This window comes from Phragmites australis, chromosome 12 (genome assembly GCF_958298935.1).
Source record: "Phragmites australis chromosome 12, lpPhrAust1.1, whole genome shotgun sequence".
Lineage (NCBI taxonomy): Eukaryota > Viridiplantae > Streptophyta > Magnoliopsida > Poales > Poaceae > Phragmites > Phragmites australis.
Window position 1 is genome coordinate 21,217,859 of NC_084932.1, and position 15,321 is coordinate 21,233,179.

The following is a 15,321-nucleotide window of genomic DNA, read 5'->3' on the forward strand; positions in this document are numbered from 1 at the left end:
GGATCACAATTCATGAAACTCACATAATATGCTCAATTGGTATCATTGTCAAATCTTTCATACATTTAAGCTACCTCCATGCATAATATAGATTGTAGCAATTAGTTAAGGGCATGCATGTGATTATTGTGATTAAGGATAACATAATCAATGGGATTAACGTGTGTGTAAATTATATGCTCTAGTAGGTTTCATGAATACAATACATGAAGAATCCACCAAAGTCGGGACAAAGTTTGATTGAATTGAATAAGTCCTAGGAAAAATGACCTCACCGAAAGGTCCGGTGCTGTAGAAGTTACACTCATCAGAGCATTTCTTGGTTCTATAGTATAGCACACCAGATAGTCCAATGCTAAGGAATTGGCAACGCCAGAGTATTTCTGCAGAAGTGTTCAAAGGAATGCACTACCGGAAGGTCCGGTGATGCCCCAATGAACAACACCGGAGTATTTCTGACAGAGGGTGAAGAATGCCTCACCGGATGGTTCGGTGCTCAGTACTGAACAGCACCAGAGCATTTTGCTTCTGGATAGAAGGAATTCAACACACACACCAGATGGTCCGGTGCTTAGTAAAGTATATACATCGAAGCATTTCCTGTAAAGAAGGATTCAAGTGCTGAAGAATGGAGATCAACTCACCGGATGGTCCGGTGATGAAGAGATGCACACATGATGAACTCACCGAAGTATTTTACACAAAGAGCTTGCAAAGGCTTGGATAGCTCAAGATAACTCACCGGATAGTCCGGTAATGGGTTTGAAGGTTATGCCGGATAGTCCGGCGTTCACAAAGGCTTTGAGTGGGGTTCCAATAGCTAGTTTCTAAGGTTGTACACACTGGACGTTTCGGTGTTTGTACCACTATCAATGCTGGAACATTCGGTGTTCACAGTAAAGTTGAGCCGTTAAAGCAACGTCTAGTTGGTGGGTTTGAGGCTATGAATACCCACCTACTCGTTCATTTGAAGGTGCTACAGTCCAGAGTAGACCATAGACACTTGAGAAGACATTTAAGCCACCAAAGTGCTTAAAGTGATCATCCAAGGCTATTAAGCACAAGATTAGTTAGTGATTAGTGTTTATAGGCCTAGAGAGAGAATTGTTAGGTGATTGATGCCTAAAGAATGGATCAAGGAGTGACCCTAGATTGTACCGAGTGGTACGTCAACGCGTTGTAGTCTTGATGACTCACTGGCAACTTGAGCTAAAGTTTGTCAGCTTGTTGACCCTCTGACTTGGTGTGGAGCGATGGCAGGACACGTGTATGGGGACACGGAGACCCTTGCCTTGGTGGCTCAAGCGCCAAAGTGATCACGGCTACAAGTGATCGGAAGAAAGGCTTGTGGTGAGGCCTTGCCTTGGTGGCTCAATCTACTTAAGGCCTTAGTGGCTCAACGGCCATGACCGGGTACTGACCAGGAGTATTTTCTTATTGGAGCTCTAACATGGACTAGAGGTGGCATTTATGCCATCAATACCACATGATAAAAATTTCTTGTACCAAGTTTGCTCTCTCTACCTTTTTTTATGTTTCCGCGTTTCCGTACTTGCTATTTACCTTCCTAGATATGTTGCAATCTCTTTTAAACGGTAGAGTAGACACACTAGATAAATCTAGAGCATTTTAAATAAAATTGATATAGGTTTATCTTGTGAAGTTTTTGGAGTCTATTAGTTTTAAGTGTCATAATTCACCCCCTCTTAGGACGCCCTCGATTCATAAACCCTCCCATATTGTGCATCAGTATTCAGCACATGGACTTTGCCACTTTGGCCTTTAGCCGGCCGAAAAGAAACATGCAATATCGTCGCACCGTCATGGGCCTGGGACACAACTACACGAGGACCTCGACTCAACGACTCCTCATCTCCTCCAGGTCACGTTGAGCTTCTTGCCTTCTCCTCTAGGTCGTGGCGTCTTGCTTCACAGAGAATTTTTTTTAGCCTATTTAATACTAATATTTCAATAAAAGCACGTGGGGATCTAAATTTTCAGGAACTAGCCCCTTTTGTCATGCCAGAACTAGCCCCTTTCGTCACGCCAAGAGCTTTGGCGTGACTCACTACTTAGTCACACCAAGCAGCCTGGTGTGACTGAGGTGCCACGCTAGCGCGCGCCCGGCTCTGTGCCACGAGGCATGCCGACGTGGCAGACATCAGTCATGCCAGGGTGGCTGGTGTGACTCCAGTCGCGCCACCCGGTTTGGCGTGATAGAGCGCCATACAGGGGGAACCCTGGCCCTTCTCTCCCCACCGAACCTTCTTCCTCCTCACCCGAGCGCGAGCAGCAGAGACTCCAAACACCCCACCGGCGCCCCCTCCCTCCATTCCCACCGATTTCGGGCCTGATTTGAAGAGGACTTGAGGGGGAAGTGTTCTAGGAAGGTAGCTCCTCTAATCCCTCTAAGTATTTTTGGTTATTTCGGTTTGCATTGCTAGTTCTTGGGTAGTTAGGGTTTAGACTTTGATTTTGTTGATCTATGAAATTTGTACATTTCGGTCTAGATCGGAGGTCATATATCGTACTATGTATGTATAGTAACGTATATGTATCGTGTGAAATTTGTTGCATGCAATTGTTTGAGCGTAGGAAATTGAAATACATATAGCTATACTTAATGTATATGAGCAATGCATGTTTTTGTGCGTATACAAGCGGTTTTGCATTGTAGAGATGAATTTTAGTCAAATTGAAACGTATAATGTGTAGGTTTTGTATTCGTACAGTTTTCCGGTATGACTTCGAATTTATGGTGTAAGCAAAAGTGGGCACATATCGGTAAGAAGTATCCCGATGTCAGTTGCAAAGATGCCCCCATTCCCCCAGCCCTCCCTGTCCCGACTTGTGACTGTGGTAAGGAAGCCGTGGTTCTTCAGTCGCTACACAAAGATACTGCTGGTCGTTCTTACTACCTGTGCCCGGACTATCGTGTGAGTGTATTTTTGTTATGGATTAGGGTAGAAGCATATGGCATTACTTTTGCTGACGTGATGTTTTAATAATTTGCAGGAGTGGGAGATGTGCTACTTCTTCCAATGGATTGATGGGCCCGAAATGTATGACCAGAGGATTCTGAAGGTGAAACGGTTTAGTCAGTATCCGAAGCCATATGACAAGTTTGTTCATTGGGTTCCTCCTCCACCAAATCCGCCAAAATTGACGGATAAAGAAGTGGCAATTGAGGAGTACACTTGTTGCGAATCCTCCGTTGTGGAACTGCAGAAAGCGAAGCGTACTTTGTGAACCTTCTAGGGGGTCCCCTTACTTCTGCTGCGAAGGGATGACAAGGGTAAGAATTAGGCATGGTTAGTTGTTTACAATTTGAATGAGGAAGAGTTATATGTCATGTAACATGTATCATGAATTGTAATGCAGTGCCATGGTGTTACTTTTGGCTTTCGGGATCCATTGTGCGGTCCTGATGGTTAATGGATAGACGAGGAAAAAGATCAAGTGAAGGGGAAAAGGGTGATAGAACCATGTCCTCCAATAAAGTGCCCTTGTGGTGTGAATGCACAACACGGGATAGTGCCATCCGAACTTGGTGTGGGGTACTACTGCGGGCATGTGGTTGGCAGGGATATGGTTAAGTTTATGCGTATGATCTATATTTTAAGTTTCGCTATCGTATTGTTAATTGTTGTGCATATGTATTTTTTTTAATAGAGTACGCAGAGATGTATGGGAGGAGTACCTCGATAAAGGTGTGGTTGATCATGAGGTTGCATGGCGGAGTAAGCATCATCCAAATGTGTTGTCAAGCTATTTGGAGCATTGTAAAAAGGAAACTTGTGATTACTACCGTGCTTTGTACCCCCAACTGAAAAGGACCACCATGGAGGGTCATGATGTTGCGGCTACGACGGTGCAAATAGATACAATGAAGGCGCTAGTTGCTAATTTGCCCGTGGTTATCCCGGACGGCGATGACGATGAGGTGCTCTATGATGGGCCTGACGATTAGTACTAGGGGCATATGGGTAGATGAATTAATTGACCTATGTGAACTATTTGTGAACGTGATGTGTAATCATCGTCAATGAGCAATGAAAATTTGGTATTTCGACCAAATTGGAATATGCCAACAAATTTGCTCCTCTTGGGGTCACATGTTTTAATGGATTTTGTAGCATTATTATTCCATAATGTTGCCATAATGTTGCGATAATGTAGCATAAAATTTGTAGAGTAAATCAACAACCAAGGAAACAATACACATGAGGAGTATCCTAGTTAACTACCAATTGAGTTTGATTTAAGAGTTCGAAACAAGTAGCTGTTGTTCTTCTCTCTCCCTCTCTGGGTGACTGTTAGTCATGCCAAAGACCCTGGCGTGACTAGCAGTGTTGTCACGCCAAAGACCCTGGCGTGACTTGGAGGGTTGTCATGCCAGGCCTTTGCAAATTCTAGCACCCCCCCCCCCCGGGATCGTGGTGGGGGGGAATGTGGTCGGCATGACCTAGTTGATGTGTCACACCAAGGCTCTTGGTGTGACTAGCAAGGTTGTCACGCCAGACCTTTGCAAATTCCAGCACCCCCCGGGATCGTGGTGGGGGGAATGTGGTCGGCATGACCTAGTTGATGTGTCACGCCAAGGCTCCTGGCGTGACTAAAAGTTTAGTCGCGCCAGGACTTTGCAAATTGTAGCACACGACCGGGGCCGAGGTGGGGGGGGGGGAGAGTTGGCCGGCGTGACTCACACTTGTGTCACGCCGAAGTCCTTAGCGTGACTAGGTACTTAATCACGCCAGGATGGCTGGCGTGACTAACTGGACAGCAGTTTTGCAAAACTAGTAACCATTGTGTACAAACCACGGCACAAATACAAGACTGTGTCTAGCAGGATTTGCAAAAATATGAACAGGGTCTGCTAATATATCTTCTCCCTCTAACTCCCTTCATTATCAAATGCGAACTTGTAAATTCGGAGCTTAACATTATGCAACATGGCAATGTCGGAATAGTACATATTAGGCATACAAAAGCAACACGCGCAACTCGCCGAGCCTAAAGTATCATCGTTCACAACTCTGGTGTGTATGGCTTCTTCTTCCTCCTTTCGCGGCCCAGATTGGACGGAAGGACATTGCCACTCGCAATGTCGGTCCTGCTCGGCGATGCCACAGCGGCTGTGAATGCTGTGTCGCTGGAGGGGCGCCTGTGAGCTGTGAGGTCCCCATCACATCCGCGTCGTACGATGGGTCGCCACCGTCCGAGCTGTGTTCCTAGCTCTCGGAGGTTTCCTCTCATGGGGCCTTGCCTCGTGCAGCCGTGCCAACGGAAGTAGAGGCGGCTCCTGTCCTACTGCGCGACGGTGCCCGTGCAACACTGGTACTGCGCGTGCAGGTCCGAGTACCGTAGTGCATCGGCGTCTGCTGTGTCGAAGCAGGCGTGTGGCTGGCAGATGGCTCCGAAGAAGGACCACCATGTGCAAGCTCCACATTCGGGGTCGTCATGCAGCTCATCTTGTACGCAAGGCGGTGACAACTCCTACGAACCCTCTGCAAACAAGTAGGTGAAATTTTCGGAGTGTTTAAACAAGTAGGTGAAACTTTGCACAATTGAATATTTGTCAACTATTACCTCTACAAAAGCGCAAAGATGGCCGACCTCCTCCGCAAAACCCGGAGGGACAAGCAAAGCTTGCCCAGCCTCATTTGCAAGGCGTCCGAGCTGCTGTCCCTGTAAACACGACGCAATGCGTAAAGTATGGTACAAACCATGAATCAATACAATGTTGGTATCACAAATTACAAATACCATGTAGTTGTGAAGCGGGGCACGCTCAGGCTGGCGACTGTGTCGAGTGATCTGATCGTACTCATCTACCAGGTTGTCCTCGTCATTGGAGTCCGGTAAATCCTCCGCTCCAACTGCAACTCGAGGTGGCTTGATTGTCAATCTGGAGTTGTCGTACAGCCACCTCAAGTACTCACGGTACGGACCCAAGCGGTGGACGGCACCACCGTACACGATTGTCTATGCCTGGTTGCTCCACTGCACCAAGTAGTTGTGGTGGACGTCCCGCCAATCTCTAGCACCCCTTTGCTTCCTCCTGTCAATCCTGCAAGATGGAAAAATCAGAAACAAATGTAACCTCACATAAACGATACTTAGAACCATGCAACAAGTATTTGTACTCACTTGTGCAAAGCCACAGATGTGGGGGTCGTGCCTGGAGGCGTACGCTGTAACCTCCCAAACTGTCTCATCACACGGTTCGGACAGTGCATTTCAACAATGTAAAAGCAAATAAGCAGTAGAACGGACCGCCAATACTCACTGTCCCGTGTGCACAATGGGCTAAGACCCATGGCAAAGATCTCATGCCGGTCATATGGCTCCCACGTCACCTGAAAATGAACGACAATGTCAATTGACATATGCAAGTGTGTGAAAGAAATAATGCATAACCAATTGCACTCATGTGGCTTTGCATGATGCAGTCTAGCTCGTTGGTATAGAAGAGGTACCGCCTACCTGCGTTTCCAGTCACGGCCCGGACGTTCCTCCAAAGGAAAGCAACGGCCGAAAGCGAGCCCTCATCCTCGAACTGCCAAACCTACAATTCAAACGCATCATATCATATTTGAAAATAACGACTAACAATATGAATTTAAGCAGAAATAAAAATAGGTACCCCGGGAGAGAATCGGTCGGGTCTACCAACCGGTAGCCGCTCCCACATCCACACCTGCAGCAGGGACGCACATCCACCAAGGTTGGCATGGTCCCCACTATGCCTGCAAGCATCACATAGCTGCCGGTATAGCCATGCGAGCGTGGCCGATCCCCAACTGTAAAGTCCGTCATTCTCCCATTGCTCGCCAAGTATCGGCAAGTACATCCATGAGACCGTGTTCCAACTCCCGTCCCGAAACAAGTAGCCGCCCACAAATGCCACAACCACGCGCGAGCGTACCTCTCAACGACATACTCTGCTGCATTGTCAGGACACTCCGTGAAGTTCTGAGCCAACTAGGCAGAGCTGATGCCAGAAGGTTTCTTGTCCTTCGCGTCCTGCGCAGGCTCAGGTGGCCTACTAGCAACAACTTGCTCCACCATGTCTCTCCATCCTGCAGGCTGCACATTCCCACACACAGGCTGCCCATCCACTGGAATCCTAAGAATCATGGCCACATCCTACAGAGTGACCGTGAGCTCGCCGCAAGGGAGGTGGAAGGTGTGTGTCTCGGGCCTCCAGCGGTCAACTAGCGCAGTCAGAGCTACGTTGTCAAACATCGGCAACCCCGCCGTGACCAACCGGGCCAACGGTAGGAATCCTGCATTCCAAATGTATGGGGGCGTACCTCTCATCCCACCTGAGAGGACTATGAGTGCAAATCCGAAGGGGTGATAGAACCTAAAAGGAACATTGTAATTTGAAAATGTTACTTACACCTGCATTTTACCTAGCACTTAGATGTAACAAGTATGGATAAATCTTACCTCGCCGTCGTCGACCATCAGGTGTGCTCGGTGCTCCCTGTCGTAAAACGTCTCAAGGAGCGGGTAGTCGGGGTGCGCCATCGCCCTGCAATGTAAGTAGTGAGAGAGTCATTAGATAAAGAAAAAATATATAATTGACGGTACATATAAAAATTTAAACATAGAACAAATAAACGATAGTGAATAGTTCACCTCTAGCATTCTGCGATTTACTTCACCCCTACCAGAATTCCCCTTTTTCCTACGATTTGGCTTATTCTTCGGGCCCTCCTTGTATTGTTCCATCCTGTGCCCGAACCGATGGCATATAGAGCAACGATTTTAATAGGTGCCTCATCAAAGTTGCCAGCTCCATACATGTCTTCATCGTAACCTTTACTGGTATCATTCATCTCATTCCGGAGACGTTTTCTCTTCCTCCTCCCTGCCTTTTGTTTCAGTAGACCACAATCGGGCACATATTCGTCGCCGTTGTAATCAGGCCATTGTGAAGCATCAAGTAAAGGCTCAAAGGTGGACTCCAAAGTCTTTAGAGCCATCTTTTTATAGTACTCTGGGGTCAAGTAGTCGGGACATGTATGGTCCACTCTTCTCATCCGGCATGCTGTGATAACATGAGAGCATTGGATATGCAGCAATTGAGGGGTCCTGCACGTGCACTGAGCTGTAGTTAAGTCTACTCTATAGATTCTGCCGCCAGAGCCCTCACCCCCCACGCTGATGCGAAAAGCGGATCTCACGCTGTAAACATAGCTCCTTGGATCCAAGAGCTGAGCCTCCTGTGTAGCAGATATTTCCCCCTGCTTCGTGAGGTGCTTAGCGATAGCTTTTCCTCACACCTCACCAGCATCAATACCTGAATGTGCTTTCTTCCAGCGATCGACAAAATAGTAATTGCATTTGTGAAAGGTGTACTCAATGATGGCAGAAACTGGCATTGCACGGATGCCTTTGAGGACATTGTTGAATACCTCCGAGATATTTGTGGTCATGGTTCCATACCTACAGCCACCCGCATCATACGCTAGCACCGATTTGGACTTATTAGCCATTTCGCTCTACAACCACTCTGTCGCAGGCTTGTTCAATATCTTCTCCAATTCTACGAGCTTCTTGTCGAACTGTCTCTCCTCTTTAACTTTGCAAAGTATCTTTAGTTTGTTAAGTACCTCCTTGCTCTTCTATCTTCTCCAAATGTTCGCAGCAAAATCACGCATGCACCACCGGTGCACAAGAGGGTAACCTTCCATTTGTTCCCTTGCTGCATTAAGGAGTCCCTGGTGCCGATCCGATATCATACAGACTTGGCGCCCTGCGCCAATTACGTGATGGTGAACCAAGACCAACTACTGTTCCTCTCTCCCTCCGTCAGCGCAAATGCTAGGGGGATCAATTGATCCTCTGCATCGATGCCAACAGCAATCATCAGTGCACCCTTGTACTTTCCTATCAAGAAAGTGGCGTCGACAATAACCACGGGCCGACAATGCTTGAAGGCCTCCACGCATTGATGAAAGCACCAAAACACACGCTGCATGACCGGCTTCATGACACCGCCATCACTGCCCATCATGCCACCAGTTGAAATGAACCACTTCGTCCCGGGGTTGAAATGTGAAATTGCATCCAAGATCCTAGGGACCCTCGCGTATGCCTCCTTCCAATCTCCCCATAGTAATGCCATGGCATGTTGCTTCGCTCTCCATGCCTTGCCGTACAACACGCAGTAATTTGTAAACCTAGCTATAGACTCAATTAGAGAGGCCACAGTCGTGTCCGGGTCCGCCCAAATGATTAGGTCGATGCGCCAACCAAGGTACCTTGCCGTGCACTGGGAGTGCACTTGTTCCGACCTCGCAGACCCGCAAGTGTGAGGTTGTTTCACATTTGTGACCTTCCATCATCTGCCGTCACCTGGGATACGACAGACCCATACACCCCATCCACAACCTTTTTGGCATTTTAAAGTGTACCTCTCCTTCGCATAAGAATGAACCACGTCGTACGGCCTGTGGTGCCGAACTGAGTAGCCCCTAAACCAGAACTCCACTTCATCAAGACTATCAAATAACTTCCCCTTGTTAATCAACTCCTTCTCACTGTCTCGTTCCTCCTCCGTCGACATTAAGCCATTATCACAAAGAGCATTCTTGGTCAATGAAATGTCCTCGTAGCCCGGCACCTCGGGCACATCCACATGTACCGCCTTGAGTGTCCTTATCTCCTACTCCGTGTAAATTCCTTCCCACCAAGCTGCCTCCTCGTCCTCTCCCGCTTCTCCTCCCACCTCAACACCCCTGTGTCATTGCCTAACACTAGACACATGTTTCACTTCTTCTGCCTCATCATCTTCAACTTCATCCTCACTGTCCAAGGAAAATACTGTTGTTTCCTCGACATTTCCCTGAGCCTCCACATCCTCAAAATAACCATCGTCGAAGTCATTACATACAACAGCCAGATCAAAGTTATTGGAACCACCGGCATATACCTCCTTAACAGATGCCCGAGTTACCTCTGCAACTGTAACATCCACGACTTCGGCGGCACCGGCAACCTCTGCGACAATACATGGAGTTTCCTGGATCAAATGCTCAACAGGCTCCACTTCCTGACTACTATTGCCTGGCACATCCTAAACCGATGGCATCGAACTTCCTCCGACACCGACATCAACTACCAACTCCGCACAACAAACTTGAGAACCACTCACACATTCCTTGTACAGCTTCCAATCAATTTCCGACGCTAACTCCATAACAACATAGTGAGCCCTACCACCCCTGCCGGCATCAAACCTTCCCCATACGGTTACATTACTTACATCTGCATCAACATTCAAAACTGCCCTAACCCGAGCAACAATTTAATCGAAGCAAGGAGGGTTCCCAAATTTCAACAGTTCCTCCCTCATCTTATCGAACTCCCCATTTGTACTAACCGTGCCACCATAAAACATACGAACAATCCGTTCCATCTACACAAACCATCCAAACATTACACGTATACACAAGTATCATCACTATAACACATGAAAAACCTACTCATTATACGTTTCAATACGACTAGAATTCATCTCTACAATGCAAAACCGCTTGTATACGCACAAAAACATGCATTACTCATATACATTAAGTATAGCTATATGTATTTCAATTTCCTACGCTCAAACAATTGTATGCAACAAATTTCACACGATACATATACGTTACTATACATACATAGCACAATATATGACCTCCGATCTAGACCGAAATGTACAAATTTTATAGATCAACAAAATCAAAGTCTAAACCCTAACTACCCTAGCAATGCAAACCGAAATAACCAAAAATACTTGGAGAGATTAGAGGAGCTACCTTCCTAGGACTCTTTCCCCTCAAATCCCCTTCAAATCGGGCCCGAAATCGATGGAGAATGGAGTGTAGGAGGGCATCAGCGGCGTTGGAGAAGCTCTTGCTCGCGGCTGGCTGAGGAAGAAAGGGCTCGGTGCGGGAGAGAAGGGCTAGTGCGCGGCCTGTATGCACCTGTGTCACGCCAAAGGGGGTGGCGTGACTCCGGTTGCGCCAGCCCCCTTGGCGCAACATAGGTGGGGACAGACAGCCCCGAGCCCCCGCCTGTATGGCGCTATGTCACGCCAAACCAGGTGGCACGACTGGAGTCGCGCCAGCCCCCTGGCGCAACACATGTCTGCCACGTCGGCACGTCGCGTGGCACGGGGCCGGCCGACCGCCAGCGGGGCACCTCGGTCACGCCAGGATGCTTGGCGTGACTAAGTAGTGAGTCACACCAAAGCTATTGACGTGACAAAAGGGGCTAGTTCTTAAAAATTTAGATCCCCACGTGTTTCTATTAAAATATTTGTTTTAAATAGGCTAAAAACATTCCTTCACAGAATGGTGAAAGTAACTGTAGTCGAACTGTCGAATATAGTCTCGTTCACTTGTTGGGGTACGGAGCAACCAGAGCGGCAGTGTCGGTGGGGATTCGCAGTTTCGCATGACGTGAGGCTGTAAAGGCTCGGGCCAATCTAATACTCTATTCGTGGCCAACTTCTCATGCGGACAGGCCGTCCACGACAGCCAATTTTCCTTTGCCGTCCGATCACTGCGTCGTCCGGCTCTCGTTGCCTCTCTCACGCGGTAGGTGGCCGTGGCTGATTTTTCTACCGCGAGCTGGGTGCGGGATGGCCGTGGCCGATTTTTCCTAGCGCGAGCTCGGTGCGGGACGCTGCGTTCCGCTCTCTCTCTCCTCTCTCATCCCCGCTCCTTTCCGTCCATTTTTTTCCTTGGGACGCCGCATTTTTTTCCTCGGAACGCGTGGCGTCGTTTGCTCGCGTTTGGCTCGGGACGTGCAGCGTCATGCACTCACATTTGCCTAGAGGGCGGCACTTGCTCCCTTGTCATTGGCTGCTCCTGCCTTTAGTGGTTGGTCCGTACGTGCGGGGCGTCCATGGGTAAAAGCCTGCGTCATATTGGAAACTCTGATCGCTGTCTTTGTTTTCGTCTGTTCCTAGCTTCCTGACCACACCAGCTCGTGGTTTGCCTGAGTGAGTTTTTGCGCTCATCGAGCCCGTGCCTTGCCTTAGTGAGTTCTTGCGCTGGCTGATGGGCCACTGCTGTTGCCTCTGCTTGTCTCTTCCTCATTCATTTGGGATGGGATTTACCCGGTTTCCCCCTTTTCGTTTCGATCTGTTTCGATCTATTTTTCTATGTGGTCTTCTCTCCTCTGTTAGTCTATTTTTTTCCGCCCTTTATTGTTTTCCCTTTATAGTTAGCCTTTGATTTCGTCGTTTGGTTTTTTTTTCTTTTGGGTTCTTTTTTAGTTCACCCTGTATATGGTTCTTTTTTTTTTCCTTTTGCTCTTTTCTGTTGGTCTGTTTCGCTTTTTTGTTTTCTCTTTATAGTTGAGCCTCGGGTTGATTCCGTCGTTTGTTTTTTTTTCTTTTGGGTTCTTTTTCTAGATTCACCCTGTATATGGTTTTTTTTTTCTTTCTTGGGTTTCTCCTGTGTATGGTTCGGCTGCTGATTTGCCTTCTTTTTTTTTTGTTGGTGCCAGCTCCAAAGATCACTGCTTGCAACCTTATTGCTGGTTTCCTATCTTGGTGGTTGTTCGTGGTGTTTTCCACCCGGAGTAAGCATGGAGGGTGTGGGTTGAGGTTAGTGTTTCCTGCACGTGTTTCGGTTTTCATTATCTTTTTGCCTTCATTTGCTGACCGTAGATTTTTTTTATTGTGCTCTTCTGTTAGGTTGGAGGGAGGCCTGCAGTGTGCCTGGCCGTTTGGTTCTCCTCCGGTCCCTGGTTCGTCAGCAAGGTACATGTTGTTCCTCCTATTGCTATATGTCCCGTTGTTAAGGAAGCGTGTCCTTGTTCCTTACCTGCTTAGTGATTCAATGTTAGTAGGAACCTACATTTGTACGGGTACCTTGATGTGCTTGCCTCTATGTTTTGGTGTCACAGTGTGTACAGCAAGTAGCTTTCTTTGCTACCTTCCAGCTTAGCAGTAGGGTTAATTGGTGGGCCATTTGTTTTAGCCTGGTCGACGCCTTAATTAATTATGGGATGCCATTTCATGCGGTTCTGGTAAAGGTTTGCAGGCTAGGCGTGGTTGTACGTTGTTTCCATAGGTTCTTGCTGGTGATTTGTCAGGTTTTAGTGTCCTGCTTACAGCGGGCTGTTAGGCACCTAAAAATATGACTATATCTTTGAACCTACATTTGTATTTCAGATTTCGCTATGGGTGCTAATTTTTATTGTTGCCTCTTTTTCAGGATTGTGATTTCGAGGTGTACAGCTCTGTTCTGTCTCCACTTCTTTTGCCTTTTGTTTTCTGGAACTCTCGGTTTTTTGGTCCGCTTGTGGGACTCTCGTTATAGTTTAAGCTGCTGTGATCAAGGTGAGACTTCATATCCATTCGTTCACCTGTTGGTTCATTGCCTGCTACATTCATGTTCATTGTACCATTATACATATTGCTTGTTGCGCGATTGGCTTTAACTAACGCCTTTCTTTTTATATTCCTTCCTTTTCCCCCTTCGTTCTTTCTTTGGGGCCATTGTTCTTTTTCCGTATTGCTTTTTGGTGTCTGGGAGCCAATTTTTAATTTTAGTTTAGAATGTTTGTAGTGGGTGCGTCTTATGTTTCTTTCTTACATGCTGTAGTCAGTTGGTGCCACTCCGTGTCTATTGCATACTTGTGTGAGGTCACTGATGATGGTGCTATGCTAGGTGGTGTAGAGATAGAATTGCCCCCCTTGGATGCAGAGGCTACTCCTCGGTATGTCTCTGCTTAGTGATTCAATGTTATTAGGAACCTATATTTGTACGGGTACCTTGATGTGTTTGCCTCCATGTTTTGGTGCCACAGTGTGTACAACAAGTAGCTTTTTTTCCTACCTTCCAGCTTAGCAGTAGGGTCAATTGGTGAGCCATTTGTTTTAGCCTGGTCGACACCTTAATTAATTATGGGATGCCATTTCATGCGGTTCTGCCAAAGGTTTGCAGGCTAGGTGTGGTTGTACGTTGTTTCCATAGGTTCTTGCCGGTGATTTGTCAGGTTTTAGTGTCTTCCTCACAGTTGGCTGTTAGACACCTCAAAAATGTGACTATATCTTTGAACCTACATTTGTATTTCAGATTTCGCTATGGGTGCTGATTTTTATTGTTGCCTCTTTTTCAGGATTGTGATTTCAAGCTGCACAGCTCTGTTCTGTGTGTGCTTCTTTTGCCTTTTGTTTTCTAGAACTCTCAGTTCTTTGCTCCGCTTGTGGGACTCTTGTTGCGATTTAAGTTGCTGTGATCAAGGTGAGGCTTCATATGCATTCGTTCACCTATTGGTTCATTGCCTGCTACATTCCTGTTCATTGTATCATTATACATATTGCTTGTTGCACGATTGGCTTTAACTATCACCTTTCTTTTTCCGTTCCTTCCTTTTCCCCCCTTCGTCCTTTCTTTGGGGCCATTGTTCTCTTTCCGTATTGCTTTTTGGCGCCTGGGTGCCAATTTTTAATTTTGGTTTAGAATGTTTGTAGTGGGTGCGTCTTATGTTTCTTTGTTACAGGCTGTAGTCAGTCGGTGCGACTCCGTGTCTATTGCATATTTGTGTGAGGTCGCTGATGATGATGCTGTGCTAGGTGGTGTAGAGATAGAACCTGCCCCCCTTGCATGCAGAGGCTACTCCGCAGCATGTCTTCTTTTGGAGCTGTCCTCATATCACTTGCATGGCCCCTTATGAGCAGCGGCATTCCAGGCTGTTAGTTTGCTACAAATGTTGTATGGGTTTCTTGTAGTCGATTATAACTACCAGGGACTACTGTATTATAGGAAAGTTGCACAGTCTGCTACTCAGATAGCTGCTGGTGCTGTTCGTTGGATCAGTGTTGTTGCCCTGTCAATCCCTGTGCGAAGTGTGCCTCGTGCAGACATAAATGTTCTTTCACAGTTCCCCCTTAGTCAGCTTTCTCCTCCTGTCTTGTGGCTTTAGTGAGCTGTCTTGTCGTTGTTTTTTCTAATCCATTTGATATTGTTCTTCACCATGTAATATTTATCCTTTGTTTAGTGATCAAGCACGTAAATGATGTCGTTTCCCTCATTGTGTTATTTTGTTTTTTTTTTCTTCCATTACATGGGATACCATGGTTCTTTGTTGGTTTTGCCTCTGCTTGTGCTATTTTGTTAGTTCATTTTACAATTTCCTTGTGTTTTTTTGCTGGGGTATTTGCTTATGCTCTCCGGAGAATATTACCAGCTATAATGACTCGAGATTCACGGAAGAAGCCAAGTATGTGTGTTCATTTGAATTGAGTTGTGTTTATGTGCCGTTCCCTATATCTTTGCCCTGATATTACACTGGGGATCCTTTTAT

General features: G+C 46.9%; 1 protein-coding gene across 1 annotated transcript; it reads left to right on the plus strand.

Annotated features, from left to right (window-relative positions):
• Positions 1 to 12,306: 12,306 nt before the first annotated feature.
• On the plus strand, positions 12,307 to 15,321 carry LOC133887308 (uncharacterized). Its single transcript, XM_062327242.1, has 4 exons — positions 12,307 to 12,613; positions 12,704 to 12,769; positions 13,227 to 13,351; positions 14,134 to 15,321. The coding sequence occupies exons 1-4, from the start codon at positions 12,432 to 12,434 to the stop codon at positions 14,139 to 14,141; spliced, it is 381 nt and encodes a 126-aa protein (XP_062183226.1). The 5' UTR covers positions 12,307 to 12,431; the 3' UTR covers positions 14,142 to 15,321.